A 19,351-nucleotide genomic window follows, 5' to 3' on the forward strand; every position below is an offset into this window, starting at 1 on the left:
GCAGAAACAGGAGTTGAGAGGAGTAGAGGTAGGCCTAGATTAGATTACTGTTCACAAATAGTTAAGGATGTGGCTACATATATTTGCCCAGCGAGCGGCATGGCCTAGAGGTTTAGACCATTGCTTATTGCTTAGCATTCGGGAGGACGCCGGTTCAATTCCGAGTCCGTCTGCCTTGATCCAAGTTTTTCTGTGGTTTCCTTGGATCACTTAGGCAAATGCTGAGGCAGTAATATTCCACAGATAATCTTTCATTCTCTTCTGTCTTCATTTCGTCCGTCTCATCTTTCTCACCCGAACCACCACCCACCCATTCCCACTATTCCTGAAAGCAGGCTGAAGAGAGCCTTCCGCCCTACCTTCCGGTGTAGCCTGGAGGGACTGCCCGCCCACCAGCTTTACTGGCTGGTGGGAATGAAACACCCAAAAGTTTTCTTTTTTTTTATATTTGCCACATATATTTTTGTGACGATATGATATCACTTATGTATATAGCTTTGATATTTTTTTTCCAATTCAACATGTAATGTATAATTCAATTCGTTCTATTGTAAATATTTCCTATTGTTATTATGTAAATATCTTTTCAAATGTATCTCCTCAAAACCTTTTGTATCTTTATTCTCTCTACAAATTACTTTATTACTTGTACTTTCCACTAATCCTTTAACATTTTAATTTCGCTTACTAACAGCATCAGGTGTATAATTCTTAATTGCATTTTAATATTGGATTTCTAGGTACGTTGGGGCGAAATCTGTTTCTTAGTATTTCATCTAATCACTCTTTCCAAATTTCATTCTCTTCTGATTCGATCCCTAGTTTAGTTAAAATAATTCTAGTTCCACCCTTTTAATTTTCGTTAAAATTTATTTTCAAAACTACTAATACTTCCGATCTATTATTCAACTGTTCCACTTCTTCCTTCAGCGATTGTTAATTAAATTTGTTAAGTTTTCATTGTGTTTCATTTAGGAATTTTACTTTTGCAAGGTGTGTTAAATTCCACCAAAAACCTAAAAGGATGTTCTCATTTTAGGGAAATGCGAAGATTAGCTCAGGATAGGAAAGAATGGAGGTGCGTGTCCAAATAGTCTTAGGGCTGACGACATTTTATTGTTTTTTATCACATGTTAAGATGTATATTATTGGATTTTTAGTGACAAGTATGCCAAAACGTGGACCTTGAATTCATAGCGATTGTAGCACTTTCTACTATTTTATGAAATTTTCTGGACTACATATGAAGAGTGGACTCCTAATCTATAGTCTTGATGCCTATAACTGTCAAATTGGTGAGATTAACAGTATGTGGCGATTATAACAGCACAGAACGCCGCCGAATCCCATGTTAGAATTATGAATCGGGCTGAAGGATCGTCCTATACAAATGAACTATAGGTCCAGATGTTTCATCAGCAATAGCGGTCGAGACATTGGGATATAGCTTCGCTCACGTTATCAACACAATACCACTGAAAATGTCAGTCGCAGTTGCCAAGGAAACGTCTGAACTTTTGTATGTGACAAAATTTGCCTATAGTTGGTCGTAATGATATTTGCCGTTCACGTAGAAAACATTTAATTTCTTTTTGAAGTGAAACTACATTACGCACGGTAGAGTAAGTTCGTTTCATGCAAGTGGCTATGTAACGAAATCATGCAACGCATTTCCCCCGCTGTCTGTCACTATGTATGCTTAGATCTTTAAAACCACGCAATGGATTTTTATGCGGTTTTTTTAAATAGATAGAGTAATTCAAGAGGAAAGTTTATATGTATAATGCGTGCATTATATATTAGAGAAACACTGATAATTTTAGAGGTTTGTAGTGTGATGTCGTAAATAAACACATTTTTTGCGCTTACATTGCAAACGCTGGCTGAACCCTACGAAATAGATCAAAATAATATACTACAGTATTGTACACCTTAAAAAGGTCTACAAAAAAGTCCGGGATGGTATATGTCTATCTCTTAATGATAACCAACAATAACCATTTCTTATCCTTTACTTTTTACGAGAAATAATGGCTTATTTACGAAGCGATTTTAAGCAATACAGCATTAATCCTTATCCAATTAAGTACTTTTAAAGACATTGTGCATTTAATATAGATCAATACAGCCCTTTACAGCATGTAATTTAAATGAATATTTTCGAAGATATTACAGACTTAAAATGCAGGTACATAGAGGTTCAGGCGGTACCGGCCGGTTTGTATTGTCTAATGACAAAAAAGCTGTGATTGTTGTATATCAAGACATTCTATAGTATATTTACTATCAAGATTGCACCCTTGCGAAACACAGTGTACAAATAATACCATTTAACCAATTCCTTAACCACCTATCCCGGTATGTTTGTGTGTTTGAAGAAGTTTCACTTCAGTAGCGTGTTGTATAATTACACGTCGTATTTTTTATATTAAACTAGTAAACTGGTTTGTGGAACCTTTAGGTACAAATAACAAGATTTTATCCATTTAGCACAAAAATACACACTTATTGCACTCGATGTACGTTTCGTCAACTAATTAGGGCATTACAGGAGATTATTACGGCTTTACCCTTCTACAATCATAAAAATTTAGAGAATTATATTCTACAATTTTGAGACCTGAATCTGTCTAACTTTTGGGACCGGCAATTCCGTTACTATAATGAAATGAATAAACTGCATGCATCTTTCTGGAACAGAAACAAATAAAGTTTATAAAGTTTCACCCCAAACAACTATTCCGTACGTTTCTACGTGGCTGAACAACCTAAAATAAAGCTTTTAACAAATTATCGTATCTGGTCTGACTGCCACTCGTACCTACTGGTGGGTAAATTCGAGAGACAGCATCTCCCTATCTTTTAAATTGAAATCAGTTTTGCCAATGGCCTAAATGTAGATAATTGAATTTCAGTGAGAGACCTTTGCCTTCGGGCAAGGCCTTTTTGCGTGCCGAAATTGATAAAGTCCGTATACGTTTTGGATTCAGAAAGTTGAGAGATTAAACCGGAACACTACCTCGTCACGGATGACGATACAAAGAGAGAAAATTGAACGACAACAAAATATCGAAGACGCTTTCATTCACAGAAGATAAATCGAAAAAACAATTTAAATTCGTCGCTGCTTTCTAATTTCAAAATTTATGTATCAAGCGGCTGTGAGAGAGGGATTGAAACAAAACTAATACCTACCTGTTCTTTAAATCTTGTTTCGTCTGATCTCTCACAATTTCCAACGTACCTAATGCTACATTATACATCATTTATTACACCACTTTTTGATTCTGGTTGTGGTGATAGTTTATTTTTAACTACGAGGGCTTTTAGATCTGTTATTGGTGTTAATTTCTGGCTTTAAATGACTTTAAGCTTTTACGATTGATGTTCTAACGTGTTTTTAAACTTGTATCTAATACTGATAATTTTAATAGCATAATAATGCTTAAAACGTGTAAATTCTATGGAAACTGTGCTATAAATTAAATTTCGCACTACTCTATTGACTCATTTGTTAATTAAATTGACGATTTATAACCGCAATTTATTGCTAGCTGATTGATTATATTAATTTCTTTTAAATAATTGTCGTTCGATAGCTGTATGTTAATGTATGATAATGCAACAAAATCTGTATTTAATTCCACTTTTATAAATTAGTAGCAGTGCCGAGGATTCGGTCGCTTGAAATTCAGTCAGGGACTATAGGAGTCACATTTTATCAATTTCATTCTGGATTTTTTATAGGCCTTTTTATACTCTGCAACTTTTCTGAAGAAAGAATTCGTAAGTATATCTCTTTCCGTTAAGATAGCGTTAGTATGAAACGCATTCGCTTGACCGTTTTGACTCAGGTTGCAAAATTGGTCTCAATGAAAAGACCTTTTTTTTAACGAAATGGTATATAGCCTATATCCACACTGAAAGTCTATTCCAAATACTGATTAATGAATTTTTCAAATTGGAAGAGCAATTTCGAAGGTTACCTTCTACATCCACAATTACCAACCCGTTTCACATCTTCAGAGGTTAACTTCCGAAATAGGTCTTTGATTAATTATAGCAAAAAGCATTACGACCAAGTTTCATGTAAATCTGAAACAAAGATGTAAACATGTAAACTTTGCCACCTCTCTTCAACCCCTCAGGAGTTGAAATTGGAAATATTCTTCCTTCCTCCTTATAAACAAGATAAATGAAACCTTTGAGCTTAACTTCAGTTATCTTGGAGTCTGGGCGTTGATGAATCAGTGACTAGGTGAATCAGGACTTCTTTTAGAATAATTGGTATTAACATATGTATCTCACATTTGTAATTTAGCTTTGTACAAGCCCCGTTACCCTATACAGTTATTTTAACGTGATGTAGTTATGAGGTGGTAAGATGTGATAGGGTGTGCTGTAGTGGAGAGGGACAGGAGTGTGCAGTGGAGGATAGAAGATACAGAAGTTGCGGAGATACAGTGGTGAGCACCAGTGACTTCAAAGATGTTTCCCTACTGAGTAGTGTCCAGCGGCACTGATCTATTTCAACGGAATTATTAAGAGTAAATAGCGAAGAACGGCTACTTTTTGGTTAATCAGATCCAGGGTGGGAAGAGGTGCCAGCTCTAATTTGAAGGGCGTCACAAAAAGTATCACAGTTTGAACTATTGTTGTTTTTTATTGCTCATTGTGTCGAGCTGTTTTTGATTTTGGTTCATTAGCATCTAGTTTTCGTGAAGACGATTTTTAATTTGAATGTTCTTTAAATGGTGAAATTTATTAAATAGCTTTTCTTATTTTTACCGAGCCCCGAGTTTTATTTATAAAATTCTGACCCCACCCCCAGTGCTCATTAACTTCTACGTTGTCGAGTTATTACAGCTTTTATACCGGAAGTCATCAGTTTTACATGTATAAATTATTCTTTTTAAGGATATTTAATTGACACGTACTTACTCTTTTTAGGTACCAACTCCTAATGTTTCTCAATCAAGTGAAAGAGTTTAAGAACATAAAAACTAAAAGACATAAAACTGTATATGAGGTATTGTTTAAAGGGTACAGCCTTGCGTGTTGACGTTTATATTTATCTGAGTTTGTTCAAAGTCATAAAAGATACATAGGTATCTTGAAGTTAAAGCCATTAAGACGCAAATACGCGAAGGACAAAGCCGTTGTAATGCCACGGCATGAACATTATTACACCGCCGCATCGTGTCAGTAGTCATTCCATGCGACAGAGGGTGACAGTTTGGTGCATAGGTAATGTACCTTCCTCTATTTTCCCTCCGATAACTGCGGTTTGTCGCAACGCCAGGAATTCAACTAATTTAACTGTTAGGATTAATAATAATAAAGCTCAAGTTCGTTTGGCATACAATCAATAAAATAGAATTTAAATGGAATTCACATTTTTCATATAATTACAGCCAACTTTTTATCGTGCTATTGTGATCCGTCAAATGGGAGGAGCCTAAAAACATGGCGCCGATTAGGGAAAATTTATCGTAGTTCCTATAGTGTACCGTGCAATTTCCAAGTTTTTAAATTACGATAAAAAGATAATTTTTGACACAATATGTGATTGGGCTGTCACAAAGCCCCGGAAAGGAAATTTCGTTGAAGGTGAGCGTGTTTTTAATGCCAATCACATTATAAAATTCGGAAATAACAAATCCGGAAGCTAGCCTTCAAATTCCGTCAAGTTTACTGCCTACTTTTTACAAACTTCGGATTTAAAAAGTGATTCACGTTATATAATTGGTGAGGTGATTCTGGGTGATTTAAGCAATATCATATCAATGACTTGCACGTGCAAAGCCGATTTAAGAGAACGTTGCAAACACATTATTGCAACTTTGTTGTATTGCAGCAGGTAGGTTCTTAACCTCAAAATACTTATATCGTATCATTAGAATTGTGTTAAATCAATTACACAGGAATAAATAATTTCTCACTTTATAATTTTAGTATGATTCTAGTTTTAAATATTAAGGTTATGGCTGATGGTAAATACTTGCTGAAATATAATCATGTGCATTAAAATGACGTGAACAAATTTTTATTCCGGAATTCACTTCTTTGATACCTACTGCTTTCATCCAAGCTTCTATTAGTTTACTTTTTTCTCTAATTTTCCGAATATATTTTTTACATATATAAAACGGTTAGTTTTTATTGGAAAGTAGTTAATGTAGGTGAAGAGTGAAGATCTATGTCTGAAGTGCTATTGCAGCTTTTCACTGAACATATTAACTTTTTATTTGATTTAACTTTAGAAGAAAACTTCGTCGACTCCATCATCAAAAAAATTTTTACTTTTTTAACGTGTTTTATTATTTTAATAAACAATTTTACAATTTGCGTGCACAGTTCCTATGTAAATTTTTCCCTCATTCGAGTTATAAATTTTGCCACCAGATGGTGTATGCCCATTTGACGGATCCCAATTGCTTTTGAATATCAAATTGCGTTATCGTTATGGAAAATCTACTCCGGTCAAATTGGTTGTAAAAGAAACATGATGTTTATTGTGACTTTCTGATCAAAATATAAAAACTTTCTGACCTACGAATAAAAGTAGTGCACGAATTATATTCTATCTAAAATATAATTGATAGACTATGCAATTAATTATCTCTGGGGGAATTGTAGATGTGTAGTGTAGAAATGTTATTGGATCTTCCTTCTTTACAATGTCCACATCCTTTACTTTGTATATTCGGAACAGACGAGTTTTAAGCCAGAGATACACCCATTGAGAAAATATAACGGAGGCGCTGGGCATCATATTAATTTAGTGACGTTTCGAAGGGATGCGTTTAATGAACGAGCGCGTCTGCAAGGGATTTCGCAAAGTCGTGTTTGGTTAGACCATGAACACAGTAGAATCTCGAATATTACCGTAGCTTCCCATCTCACGGTCTACAAAACTGCATGTTTCGTGAACTCAGTGTCAGTATACCAATCATGAACAGTTCAAGAAGGTCCAGTAGCGTTTCTGCCACCTACATGTGACACTAGCTGAAGACAAATTGATAGAAAACGTCAGCACAGCATCTACTTTTGCGGACAGATTAAATGCTCCATGTGAATATATTTGGCACATTCAAAATTGTCGTAGTCTGCAATAAAACTGTTGCATTTACTTTCTTCTTTCAACTTATTAATGAGACTAGAGCGCTTGCTGACCGAACGCCTACTTTTACTCACGACAAACGTTGTGGGGAATATCATAAGCATAGAAAAGAGATGTCAGGTACGAATTGCAGCGAACCCTAATAAGGAGAAAGAATTACCATTACACCAATTAATTAGTGTAACAGAAAGAGACGCAGACAAGCAGAATTTGAGAATGATCCCCAGCATCGAACATTCTCAGGAATTTAGGAAAGCAAAGGCGCTTGTTTAAAGGTATAATTCCAAGTGAAGAAAATACTATTGGCCAATTGTCGAATCACCGTTAGAGAAGCTGCTGAAGACCTAAACATGTCGATTGGCTCCTGCCATTCAATTTGTACCAATGATTTGGGTATTAGACGGGTCGCCGCGAAATTGGTACAAAAATTGCTCAATTTGGTACAAAAAAACAGCATCGCATTAACATTACTAAGAAGCTGTTGGACTTGCTCCAGAGGATCGTAACTGATGGGTTTATGGTTATGACGTGAAACTAAAGCTCAATCATCCCAATGAAGCTGCCGCACGAGCCAAGACTGAAAAATACGCGCCAAGTTAGATCGAATGTGAAGGTTTTGCTTACAGTTTTCTTCGATTGCAGGGGCGTGGTGCATCATGAGTACCCGCCACACGGTAGAACGGTCAATAAGAAATATTACCTGGAAGTAATGCGCAATTTGCGTGAAGCAATCCGCCAGAAACGCCCGGATTTGTGGAAGAATAAAAATTGGCTTTTGCATTATGACAACGCGCCTGTTTATACATCGTTGCTTATGCCCGAATATTTGGCCAAAAACAATAATGTTGCAGACACCGTATTCCCCTAATCTAGCCTCTTGTGACTTTTTTTTTTCCCTAAACCGAAGAGGCCCATGAAAGGACAACGATACGCTACGAATGAGGAGATAAAGACGGTATCGAAGAAGGAGCTAAACAAGATCACAAAAATTATTTTTTGAAGTGGTTGAAGGGTTGGAAAAAACGTTGACACAGGTTATAACATCTGGTGGGCATTACTTGGAAGGCAACAAAATAGATATTCATGAATAAATAAATGGTTCTTGAAAAAAAGTCGCGATACTTTTTGAACAGACCTCATATCTAGTAGTGGAACTCCATCTCCATCCACCGATATCTTGTGCGTACTGCTTTCTCCATACAAAAGCCTTACCAAGGTGTACATACCTCAAACTAAATGCCGACCCACTTTATAGGTACCTAACAATGTATGTTCGGTAAACATGAAAACCAAATTAATAAAAACTGTATAAGTTCTTGGTCGTTAATCGCAACCTCAATCTTTGATGGGATCCAATAAAAATGTAATATCCTATGTTTTTACCGAATGATGCTCGGTTAACTCTAGAAATAGTACCTACCAACGTAAATTTCGAGTTGTTAGTAAGATAAGTGAGGATAATATAATTCATCCCTACTTTTTCGCTCCATAAATTCGGCAATTTAAATTTAAGTAGGTACATATGCCTTATGGAGTGCTTTCTTCCTCGTGATGTTCCTCTTTAAAAAGCCCTAAATCCGCTAATAAAATCAGATCCTGACAGTGGAATATCTTCTTTCTATTTCAGGCGCTTCATTTTTTTTTTCAGTCTACTCTTTTCGAAAGCCCTTTTGATCCATACCAGAATTGAGACACCCCATCAGTAGTTAATACTATCGACAGCCTTTTTTTACGATTATCTGAGTTCGTCTCATTCGCAAAGCGCTTCGATAATTTGATTTCGCATCGAAGAATGCTATTCTAAAACGGTCCACATTCCATTCCTTAAGTTAAACTGCTCTAGAACCGTTAAGTGAAAGGCTTAAAGATATTTCTCTAACGCCATCTATAAACATTTCATGACATTTCCTCTGTGTAACACAATGTTGGCGTAGTTGGATTGCGCTTAAAATCTTGTAAGTCAAAAAGTAGTGTAATTACTTCGCATTGACAAGATTAAGCAATGATGCTTTAAATGATTTAAACACTATGAAGATGAGATACTTTGATTTTTTGTAGCGTTAATTCAGTGTATTAGTGAATTAATTTTTGAATTAATTTTACCCACTGCACATAACCTCAAATTAACGAGGAAAAATTAAGTTACATCGTCGGAGTTGCTGCTGTCACTTCATTGTAGCTTAGTGGTAGAGTGCTGGTGCATAAAACCAGGCGCCCGGGTTCGATTCAGCAGCAACAATTTTTCCTCATTAATTTGTGGTTTTCTGTGGTGGGTAAAATTAATTCACTAATACACGGTGAAGATAATTAAATGTTAGTGAAAGCCGTTGTTATGATTATCCATAAAAGGTATAAACTACAGTGCCGATCTCAAGAAAACTAGATATGAAAAGAGTTGCGTAGATGATGGAAAATGCCAGAGTTGTTGCGCGATGAGGAAGCGCGCATCATCGGTATAAATATAAATCCGAATCGGCACGTCCTAGAGACTGAGCGGCATGTACTAGAGGTTTNTACAATTTGCGTGCACAGTTCCTATGTAAATTTTTCCCTCATTCGAGTTATAAATTTTGCCACCAGATGGTGTATGCCCATTTGACGGATCCCAATTGCTTTTGAATATCAAATTGCGTTATCGTTATGGAAAATCTACTCCGGTCAAATTGGTTGTAAAAGAAACATGATGTTTATTGTGACTTTCTGATCAAAATATAAAAACTTTCTGACCTACGAATAAAAGTAGTGCACGAATTATATTCTATCTAAAATATAATTGATAGACTATGCAATTAATTATCTCTGGGGGAATTGTAGATGTGTAGTGTAGAAATGTTATTGGATCTTCCTTCTTTACAATGTCCACATCCTTTACTTTGTATATTCGGAACAGACGAGTTTTAAGCCAGAGATACACCCATTGAGAAAATATAACGGAGGCGCTGGGCATCATATTAATTTAGTGACGTTTCGAAGGGATGCGTTTAATGAACGAGCGCGTCTGCAAGGGATTTCGCAAAGTCGTGTTTGGTTAGACCATGAACACAGTAGAATCTCGAATATTACCGTAGCTTCCCATCTCACGGTCTACAAAACTGCATGTTTCGTGAACTCAGTGTCAGTATACCAATCATGAACAGTTCAAGAAGGTCCAGTAGCGTTTCTGCCACCTACATGTGACACTAGCTGAAGACAAATTGATAGAAAACGTCAGCACAGCATCTACTTTTGCGGACAGATTAAATGCTCCATGTGAATATATTTGGCACATTCAAAATTGTCGTAGTCTGCAATAAAACTGTTGCATTTACTTTCTTCTTTCAACTTATTAATGAGACTAGAGCGCTTGCTGACCGAACGCCTACTTTTACTCACGACAAACGTTGTGGGGAATATCATAAGCATAGAAAAGAGATGTCAGGTACGAATTGCAGCGAACCCTAATAAGGAGAAAGAATTACCATTACACCAATTAATTAGTGTAACAGAAAGAGACGCAGACAAGCAGAATTTGAGAATGATCCCCAGCATCGAACATTCTCAGGAATTTAGGAAAGCAAAGGCGCTTGTTTAAAGGTATAATTCCAAGTGAAGAAAATACTATTGGCCAATTGTCGAATCACCGTTAGAGAAGCTGCTGAAGACCTAAACATGTCGATTGGCTCCTGCCATTCAATTTGTACCAATGATTTGGGTATTAGACGGGTCGCCGCGAAATTGGTACAAAAATTGCTCAATTTGGTACAAAAAAACAGCATCGCATTAACATTACTAAGAAGCTGTTGAACTTGCTCCAGAGGATCGTAACTGATGGGTTTATGGTTATGACGTGAAACTAAAGCTCAATCATCCCAATGAAGCTGCCGCACGAGCCAAGACTGAAAAATACGCGCCAAGTTAGATCGAATGTGAAGGTTTTGCTTACAGTTTTCTTCGATTGCAGGGGCGTGGTGCATCATGAGTACCCGCCACACGGTAGAACGGTCAATAAGGAATATTACCTGGAAGTAATGCGCAATTTGCGTGAAGCAATCCGCCAGAAACGCCCGGATTTGTGGAAGAATAAAAATTGGCTTTTGCATTATGACAACGCGCCTGTTTATACATCGTTGCTTATGCCCGAATATTTGGCCAAAAACAATAATGTTGCAGACACCGTATTCCCCTAATCTAGCCTCTTGTGACTTTTTTTTTTCCCTAAACCGAAGAGGCCCATGAAAGGACAACGATACGCTACGAATGAGGAGATAAAGACGGTATCGAAGAAGGAGCTAAACAAGATCACAAAAATTATTTTTTGAAGTGGTTGAAGGGTTGGAAAAAACGTTGACACAGGTTATAACATCTGGTGGGCATTACTTGGAAGGCAACAAAATAGATATTCATGAATAAATAAATGGTTCTTGAAAAAAAGTCGCGATACTTTTTGAACAGACCTCATATCTAGTAGTGGAACTCCATCTCCATCCACCGATATCTTGTGCGTACTGCTTTCTCCATACAAAAGCCTTACCAAGGTGTACATACCTCAAACTAAATGCCGACCCACTTTATAGGTACCTAACAATGTATGTTCGGTAAACATGAAAACCAAATTAATAAAAACTGTATAAGTTCTTGGTCGTTAATCGCAACCTCAATCTTTGATGGGATCCAATAAAAATGTAATATCCTATGTTTTTACCGAATGATGCTCGGTTAACTCTAGAAATAGTACCTACCAACGTAAATTTCGAGTTGTTAGTAAGATAAGTGAGGATAATATAATTCATCCCTACTTTTTCGCTCCATAAATTCGGCAATTTAAATTTAAGTAGGTACATATGCCTTATGGAGTGCTTTCTTCCTCGTGATGTTCCTCTTTAAAGAGCCCTAAATCCGCTAATAAAATCAGATCCTGACAGTGGAATATCTTCTTTCTATTTCAGGCGCTTCATTTTTTTTTTCAGTCTACTCTTTTCGAAAGCCCTTTTGATCCATACCAGAATTGAGACACCCCATCAGTAGTTAATACTATCGACAGCCTTTTTTTACGATTATCTGAGTTCGTCTCATTCGCAAAGCGCTTCGATAATTTGATTTCGCATCGAAGAATGCTATTCTAAAACGGTTCACATTCCATTCCTTAAGTTAAATTGCTCTAGAACCGTTAAGTGAAAGGCTTAAAGATATTTCTCTAACGCCATCTATAAACATTGATATGAGATATCCTCTGTGTAACACAATGTTGGCGTAGTTCGATTGCGTTTAAAATCTTTTTGTATGAAAATACAATGTATCTCATTAGTAACAATGACTATACTCGTACATTAATTTGACGATTTTGTGACCTATACTCTATACTCTATACGTATAGGTACGTATCGTTGAAGTTGCCGCTGTCACTTCATTGTAGCTCAGTGGTAGAGTGCCGGTGCGTAAAACCAGCCGTCCGGGTTCGATTCCCAGCAAGGGAGTGTCAGCAGCAACAATTTTTCTTCATTAATTTGGGGTTTTCTGTAGTGGGTAAAATTAATTCACTAATACACGGTGATGATAATTAAATGTTAGTGAAAGGCGTTGTTATGATTATCCATAAAAGGTATAAACTACAGTGCCGATCTCAAGAAAACTAGATATGAAAAGAGTTGCGTAGATGATGGAAAATGCCAGAGTTGTTGCGCGATGAGGAAGCGCGCATCATCGGTATAAATATAAATCCGGATCGGCATGTCCTAGAGACTGAGCGGCATGCACTAGAGGCTTAGGCCATTGCTTAGCATTCGAGAGGACGCCGGTTCGATTCCGCGTCCGTCTGCCTTGGTCCAAGTTTTTCTGTGGTTTCCTTGGATCACTTAGGCAAATTCTGAGGCAGTAATATTCCACAGATAATCTTTCATTCTCTTCGCTCTTCATTTCGTCCGTCTCATCTTTCTCACCCGAACCACCAGCACCACCCACCCATTCCCACAATTCCTGAAAGCAGGCTGGAATGGGCCTTCCTTCCTATCTTCCGGCATAGTACGGAGAGATTGCCCGCCCACCAGCATTACTGGCTGGTGGGAATGAAACACCCAAAAAGAAGTGGCCTAGAGGTTTAGACCATTGTTTAGCATTTGGGAGTACCCTGGTTCTATTTCGGGTCCGCTTTTGTGTTGATTCTTAGGATCACTTAGGCAAATGCCGAGGAGTAATATTCCACAGATAATCTTTCATTCTCTTCTGTCTTCACTTCGTCCGTATCATCTTTCTTACCCCAACCACTACCCTGTCATTCTTAGTATTCTCAAAAGGGGCTGAAAAGAACCTCTGCGCCCAGCGTAGTTAGAAGGGGCTGTCCGTTCATCAGCACTGGTAGCCACTAAGAATGAAATACCTAAAGTTTATAATCTAATCTAGGCCTACCTCTACCCCTTCAACTTCCAAGATGTCTCTAACTAGTTCTTCATGTATGAGCAGGTGTCCTACCAATCTATTTCGCTTAAGAAAAACTAGACTAATGACTTTAATTAGACCACCTGATTAATCTAATTCGGTTAATACCTTTATCAATTATTTATTATTAAGTAGGCATGTAGATTTCCGTGAGAACTGAAGAATCCTTAGACAAACTTTTAATAGGCTTTCACTGTTGTAGGGAACGATTTAGAAAACATTACGAGAAGTGAAAATATGTACATTACTAGCCAGAATCTCAGAATTCTTGTCATTTTCTTTCCTATTCAGTAGTATCGTTCTTCATTTTCTTTTGGTCTTTTAAAAATTTGCTTTCTCATTCACGTGCTATTTTCTTTTAGGTCTATTCTATGTCCTTTAATGCGGGCAAATCGAAATACGTGCGTTTTTGTCTCGTGTGTGTACGGTGTCGCCGTCTCCGACAGGCACCGCGACGTCCGCCGTCGCACTCGACGCCAACCCCACGTCGACCGACGCCACTATAGGCGACGGCGATGCCGACGTTACGTATCGATCATCATCCCTCGCCGAACGAGCGGGCGAGTAATACGGCTCACCTGTGTAGTTAATTTAAAGATAGTTAATATTTCGGCAGGTAGCAGAAGGCTTGGCTGGCAGCGTCAGCGGCGGCGGCATCGACGCGAAAGCGACGCTAGCGTCGAAGTTAGTGGCAGCGACGTCGCAGTTGGCGACGCCGAATGTAGGTGAGCACGCGTGCGTGCTAGGGCAGGTGTGGCGATGTTGCCGGTCTTNTTCAGAGATTCGAGTCTCTCACAGAGAGACTGAATGAATAAAACTGAAAAATTGAGAGACTCTAGTCTCTCGTAGAAAGACTGGGATCTCTGAAATATGTTGAACTTAGAAAATTTTAACCATGTCTATCGAGACACCACTTATTGAGAGATTCGAGTCTCTCGTTCAGAGACTGGATACGATCTCTCTATGAGCGACTCGAGTCTCTCGTTCAGAGACGCTAAACAGTTTTTTTTACAGTCTCTCGGCAGTCTCACTTAGCGACACCAGAGAGACTCGATGAGAAACGGAGACTCGAGTCGCGCTTTCAGAGACTGAGAAACTGATCATTTTTATCTCGGGTATTATCATCATAACATCGTCAGTCCTAAAACTGATTGGACACGCACCTCCACTCTTTCCTATCCTGCGCTAATCTTCGCATTTCCCTAAAACTAGAACAACCCATATCCTTAACTATTTGCGAACAGTAATCTAATGTAGGTCTACCTCTATCTCTCCTAACTTCCGTTTCTTTCTCTAATATGTCTCTGACCTTCATGCCTAAGAATGTATCCTACTAACCTATCTCGTCTATTTTTATTGACTTATAAAGTCCTCTGTTCTCATATTCTTTCTAATACCACTTCATTTCTAACCTTCTCTATTCATGGTATCCCCATTATTCGCCTGTAACACCACATTTCGAAAGCTTCTAACCTTTTTTTCCAAATTAATAAATTTTTAAACAAAAAGCAGGTAAATTTTGCAACAATAAATCATTTGAATCCGATCAGTAACGAACATTTTGGTATACGAATGCCTCCCACTATCAGACGTATTTGCGTTTTCCATAAATTAATAACCATTCGGTAGAGAGTATTAGTTTTCGAACAGCATAGCGTGGACCGATTTTTCCGCTCGCTACGTTAAAATAAAGGGTGTAATCCGCGTGTGCCGTGACTGTAACGCCCGGGTTGCCCATTATGAGCACCCCGTTGCGTGTTGAAAAGAAATTTCGGTGCTTTAAAAGCAAATTTGATTGAAAACGCATGCATAACTTCATTCGACGCTAGGCTGGAGAATAACCCGTCGCAAAATTACGCGACTGTTCGATAACTGATCAGAGTTGGCCACAGAAACAAAGAAGTAATTTCGACAATATGGAGCCGAATCTCCCAACGACAACATAGAAGGAATGCGTCCTTCATCCAGGAGATATCGGAGGAGGTACAATGGACAGAGATGTAGTTAGTTTTTCTTTACAATGGGTCAAAGGTTATTAAGGACGCCTGGAGTTTAGTCATAGTGACAATGTAATATTGCAAGTACATATTAAATTTCACAAAATTCACAAAACGGTGATAATATTATTAATTACCCCATGTTCATTTTCTGTCATGGTGAATGTCATTCTTCATCACTCCCCGGCTAAGACGTGAAATTATCTTGTAAGTAAGTATTTTAGTCATTACGTTCATCGGAGGAGGAAGGAGGAATTGGCCAAAACTTTGTTGCATGGAATTGGCTCACTCAGGTCCAACTGTAGTAGCAAACAAAACTGCATTGAAAGCATTTTGTATGGTACTGAGCAACGAAGACTGTCCGGCTAGGAATTTATATTACTGTTTATTAATGATTCACTACTTTTCTTTCTCATTTCGGTCATGTCATGTCGGGCGACTCCAAACGGTTGTTAGAGTAAGTAGATCAAACTTTTAACAAAATAAGAATTTTTATAAGGTTTTTATAAGGTTTTTATGTATATNACGGTGATGATAATTAAATGTTAGTGAAAGGCGTTGTTATGATTATCCATAAAAGGTATAAACTACAGTGCCGATCTCAAGAAAACTAGATATGAAAAGAGTTGCGTAGATGATGGAAAATGCCAGAGTTGTTGCGCGATGAGGAAGCGCGCATCATCAGCATAAATATAAATCCGAATCGGCACGTCCTAGAGACTGAGCGGCATGTACTAGAGGTTTGGGCCATTGCTTAGCATTCGAGAGGATGCCGGTTCGATTTCTGGTCAGTCTGCCTTGCTCCAAGTTTTTCCAAGGAATCACTTAGGCAAATGCTGAGGCAGTAATATTCCACAGATAATCTTTCATTCTCTTCTGTGTTAATTTTGTCCGCCTCATCTTTCTCATCTTTCGGGTCCGCTTTTGTGTTTATTCTTGGGATCACTTAGGCAAATGCAGACGCAGCAATCTTCCATAAATAATCTTTTGTCCACATTTCATTCGTCTCGTCTTTTTCACCCCAGCCACCACCCACCCATTCTAGCGATTCCTAAACGAAGGCTGAAGTTAGCCTTCCGCCCTATCCCCTAGTAAAGCCTAGGGGGACTGCTCCCCCACAAACATTAGTAGCTTGTTGGAATGAAATATCTAAAAGTTGGTTTTTAAGTTTATATGGTTTCATTCACCAAAAAGACGCAGAAATAACGTGAAACAAAAACCCACAGCAATGGCCAAAACAACTTCTCTTTGTCCGACTCGCTCGTGAATTTTGACGTCAAACCAAATGCGCATTACCTTAGCGCGCAGCGACTTGGCTAACCTCTCGCAGTAAATGTACTGTAGCGACCTTTAGTTAATATTTTTCTTTTTATTTTTTAAAATATAGGTACATTAAATGGTCATTACCTAAAGAAGGATTTATCAAGCTGTTTAGGTAATATGGAACAAAAGGCATTCTACTACTTCCATTCGCATTATACAAAATGTAAACATACATCTTACATTTCTTTCTGTTTCGCAATTTATTACGTAAATAACCGACTAAACAAATGAAGTTGCACATATTCTCTGACATTTTATTCAGATGCGCAATATTTTTCGGAAACATTTAAATGAGAACTGTCCTAAAGGATGTTTTTTACGTCTATGCGACAGATGACTGTCATAGAGGGCACATCAAAATGTAAGTACTAACCTTTTATCTCGTTCCCTTTTTTGTAACTTCTTCTTAAAAGCTTTTTTGACCCTCAGCAGTAAAAAGGCGGCTCTGTCAATTGTTAGCGTTGTATGCGGCTTCTTTTCGTCCATTTTGTTCTTTAGTTTGTTCTGCATTTGCGTTCGTACATTCACAAGGGCCTGTTTAGCCGAAGTTGTCTTTAACTTTTCTGAAACAATAAAAATTAATTCACTAAAATGAAAGAACACTCACATTCTTAATAGTCAAGACCTTCTATCACCTGGACTAAATCAGGTGTTAGAATTTTTCGAACGCTAGTAGATCTACTATTTAGTTCATCATTACCCTAGCAAAAATTTTCAGTCTCTCTCCAGTTTTCAGAGTCTTTCAGCGTCTCTGAGAGCGTCTCTCACAGTCTCTCAGTTATTGCCGAGGTGTTTTTATGGATCTCTCACAGTTTCTGTATTGTTAATTCAGAGATTCGAGTCTCTCACAGAGAGACTGAATGCATAAAAGTGAAAAATTGAGAGACTCTAGTCTCTCGTAGAAAGACTGGGATCTCTGAAATATGTTGAACTTAGAAAATTTTAACCATGTCTATCGAGACACCACTTATTGAGAGATTCGAGTCTCTCGTTCAGAGACTGGATACGATCTCTCTATGAGCGACTCGAGTCTCTCGTTCAGAGACGCTAAACAGTTTTTTTTACAGTCTCTCGGCAGTCTCACTTAGCGACACCAGAGAGACTCGATGAGAAACGGAGACTCGAGTCGCGCTTTCAGAGACTGAGAAACTGATCATTTTTATCTCGGGTATTATCATCATAACATCGTCAGTCCTAAAACTGATTGGACACGCACCTCCACTCTTTCCTATCCTGCGCTAATCTTCGCATTTCCCTAAAACTAGAACAACCCATATCCTTAACTATTTGCGAACAGTAATCTAATGTAGGTCTACCTCTATCTCTCCTAACTTCCGTTTCTTTCTCTAATATGTCTCTGACCTTCATGCCTAAGAATGTATCCTACTAACCTATCTCGTCTATTTTTATTGACTTATAAAGTCCTCTGTTCTCATATTCTTTCTAATACCACTTCATTTCTAACCTTCTCTATTCATGGTATCCCCATTATTCGCCTGTAACACCACATTTCGAAAGCTTCTAACCTTTTTTTCCAAATTAATAAATTTTTAAACAAAAAGCAGGTAAATTTTGCAACAATAAATCATTTGAATCCGATCAGTAACGAACATTTTGGTATACGAATGCCTCCCACTATCAGACGTATTTGCGTTTTCCATAAATTAATAACCATTCGGTAGAGAGTATTAGTTTTCGAACAGCATAGCGTGGACCGATTTTTCCGCTCGCTACGTTAAAATAAAGGGTGTAATCCGCGTGTGCCGTGACTGTAACGCCCGGGTTGCCCATTATGAGCACCCCGTTGCGTGTTGAAAAGAAATTTCGGTGCTTTAAAAGCAAATTTGATTGAAAACGCATGCATAACTTCATTCGACGCTAGGCTGGAGAATAACCCGTCGCAAAATTACGCGACTGTTCGATAACTGATCAGAGTTGGCCACAGAAACAAAGAAGTAATTTCGACAATATGGAGCCGAATCTCCCAACGACAACATAGAAGGAATGCGTCCTTCATCCAGGAGATATCGGAGGAGGTACAATGGACAGAGATGTAGTTAGTTTTTCTTTACAATGGGTCAAAGGTTATTAAGGACGCCTGGAGTTTAGTCATAGTGACAATGTAATATTGCAAGTACATATTAAATTTCACAAAATTCACAAAACGGTGATAATATTATTAATTACCCCATGTTCATTTTCTGTCATGGTGAATGTCATTCTTCATCACTCCCCGGCTAAGACGTGAAATTATCTTGTAAGTAAGTATTTTAGTCATTACGTTCATCGGAGGAGGAAGGAGGAATTGGCCAAAACTTTGTTGCATGGAATTGGCTCACTCAGGTCCAACTGTAGTAGCAAACAAAACTGCATTGAAAGCATTTTGTATGGTACTGAGCAACGAAGACTGTCCGGCTAGGAATTTATATTACTGTTTATTAATGATTCACTACTTTTCTTTCTCATTTCGGTCATGTCATGTCGGGCGACTCCAAAC

General features: G+C 37.9%; 1 protein-coding gene across 1 annotated transcript in view; it reads right to left on the reverse strand.

Moving 5' to 3' along the window:
* Nucleotides 1-17,409, reverse strand: part of LOC108734587 (ankyrin repeat and fibronectin type-III domain-containing protein 1) — a 375,782-nt gene extending 358,373 nt beyond the window's left edge. The window contains exon 1 of the mRNA XM_025977330.1: nt 17,228-17,409. Coding sequence (XP_025833115.1) covers nt 17,228-17,364 — 137 coding nt within the window. The 5' untranslated portion in view covers nt 17,365-17,409. The remainder of the gene's footprint in view (nt 1-17,227) is intronic.
* Between the last annotated feature and the right edge of the window lie 1,942 nt (nt 17,410-19,351).

The sequence above is a fragment of the Agrilus planipennis genome, unplaced genomic scaffold (genome assembly GCF_000699045.2).
Source record: "Agrilus planipennis isolate EAB-ADULT unplaced genomic scaffold, Apla_2.0 scaffold89, whole genome shotgun sequence".
NCBI lineage: Eukaryota > Metazoa > Arthropoda > Insecta > Coleoptera > Buprestidae > Agrilus > Agrilus planipennis.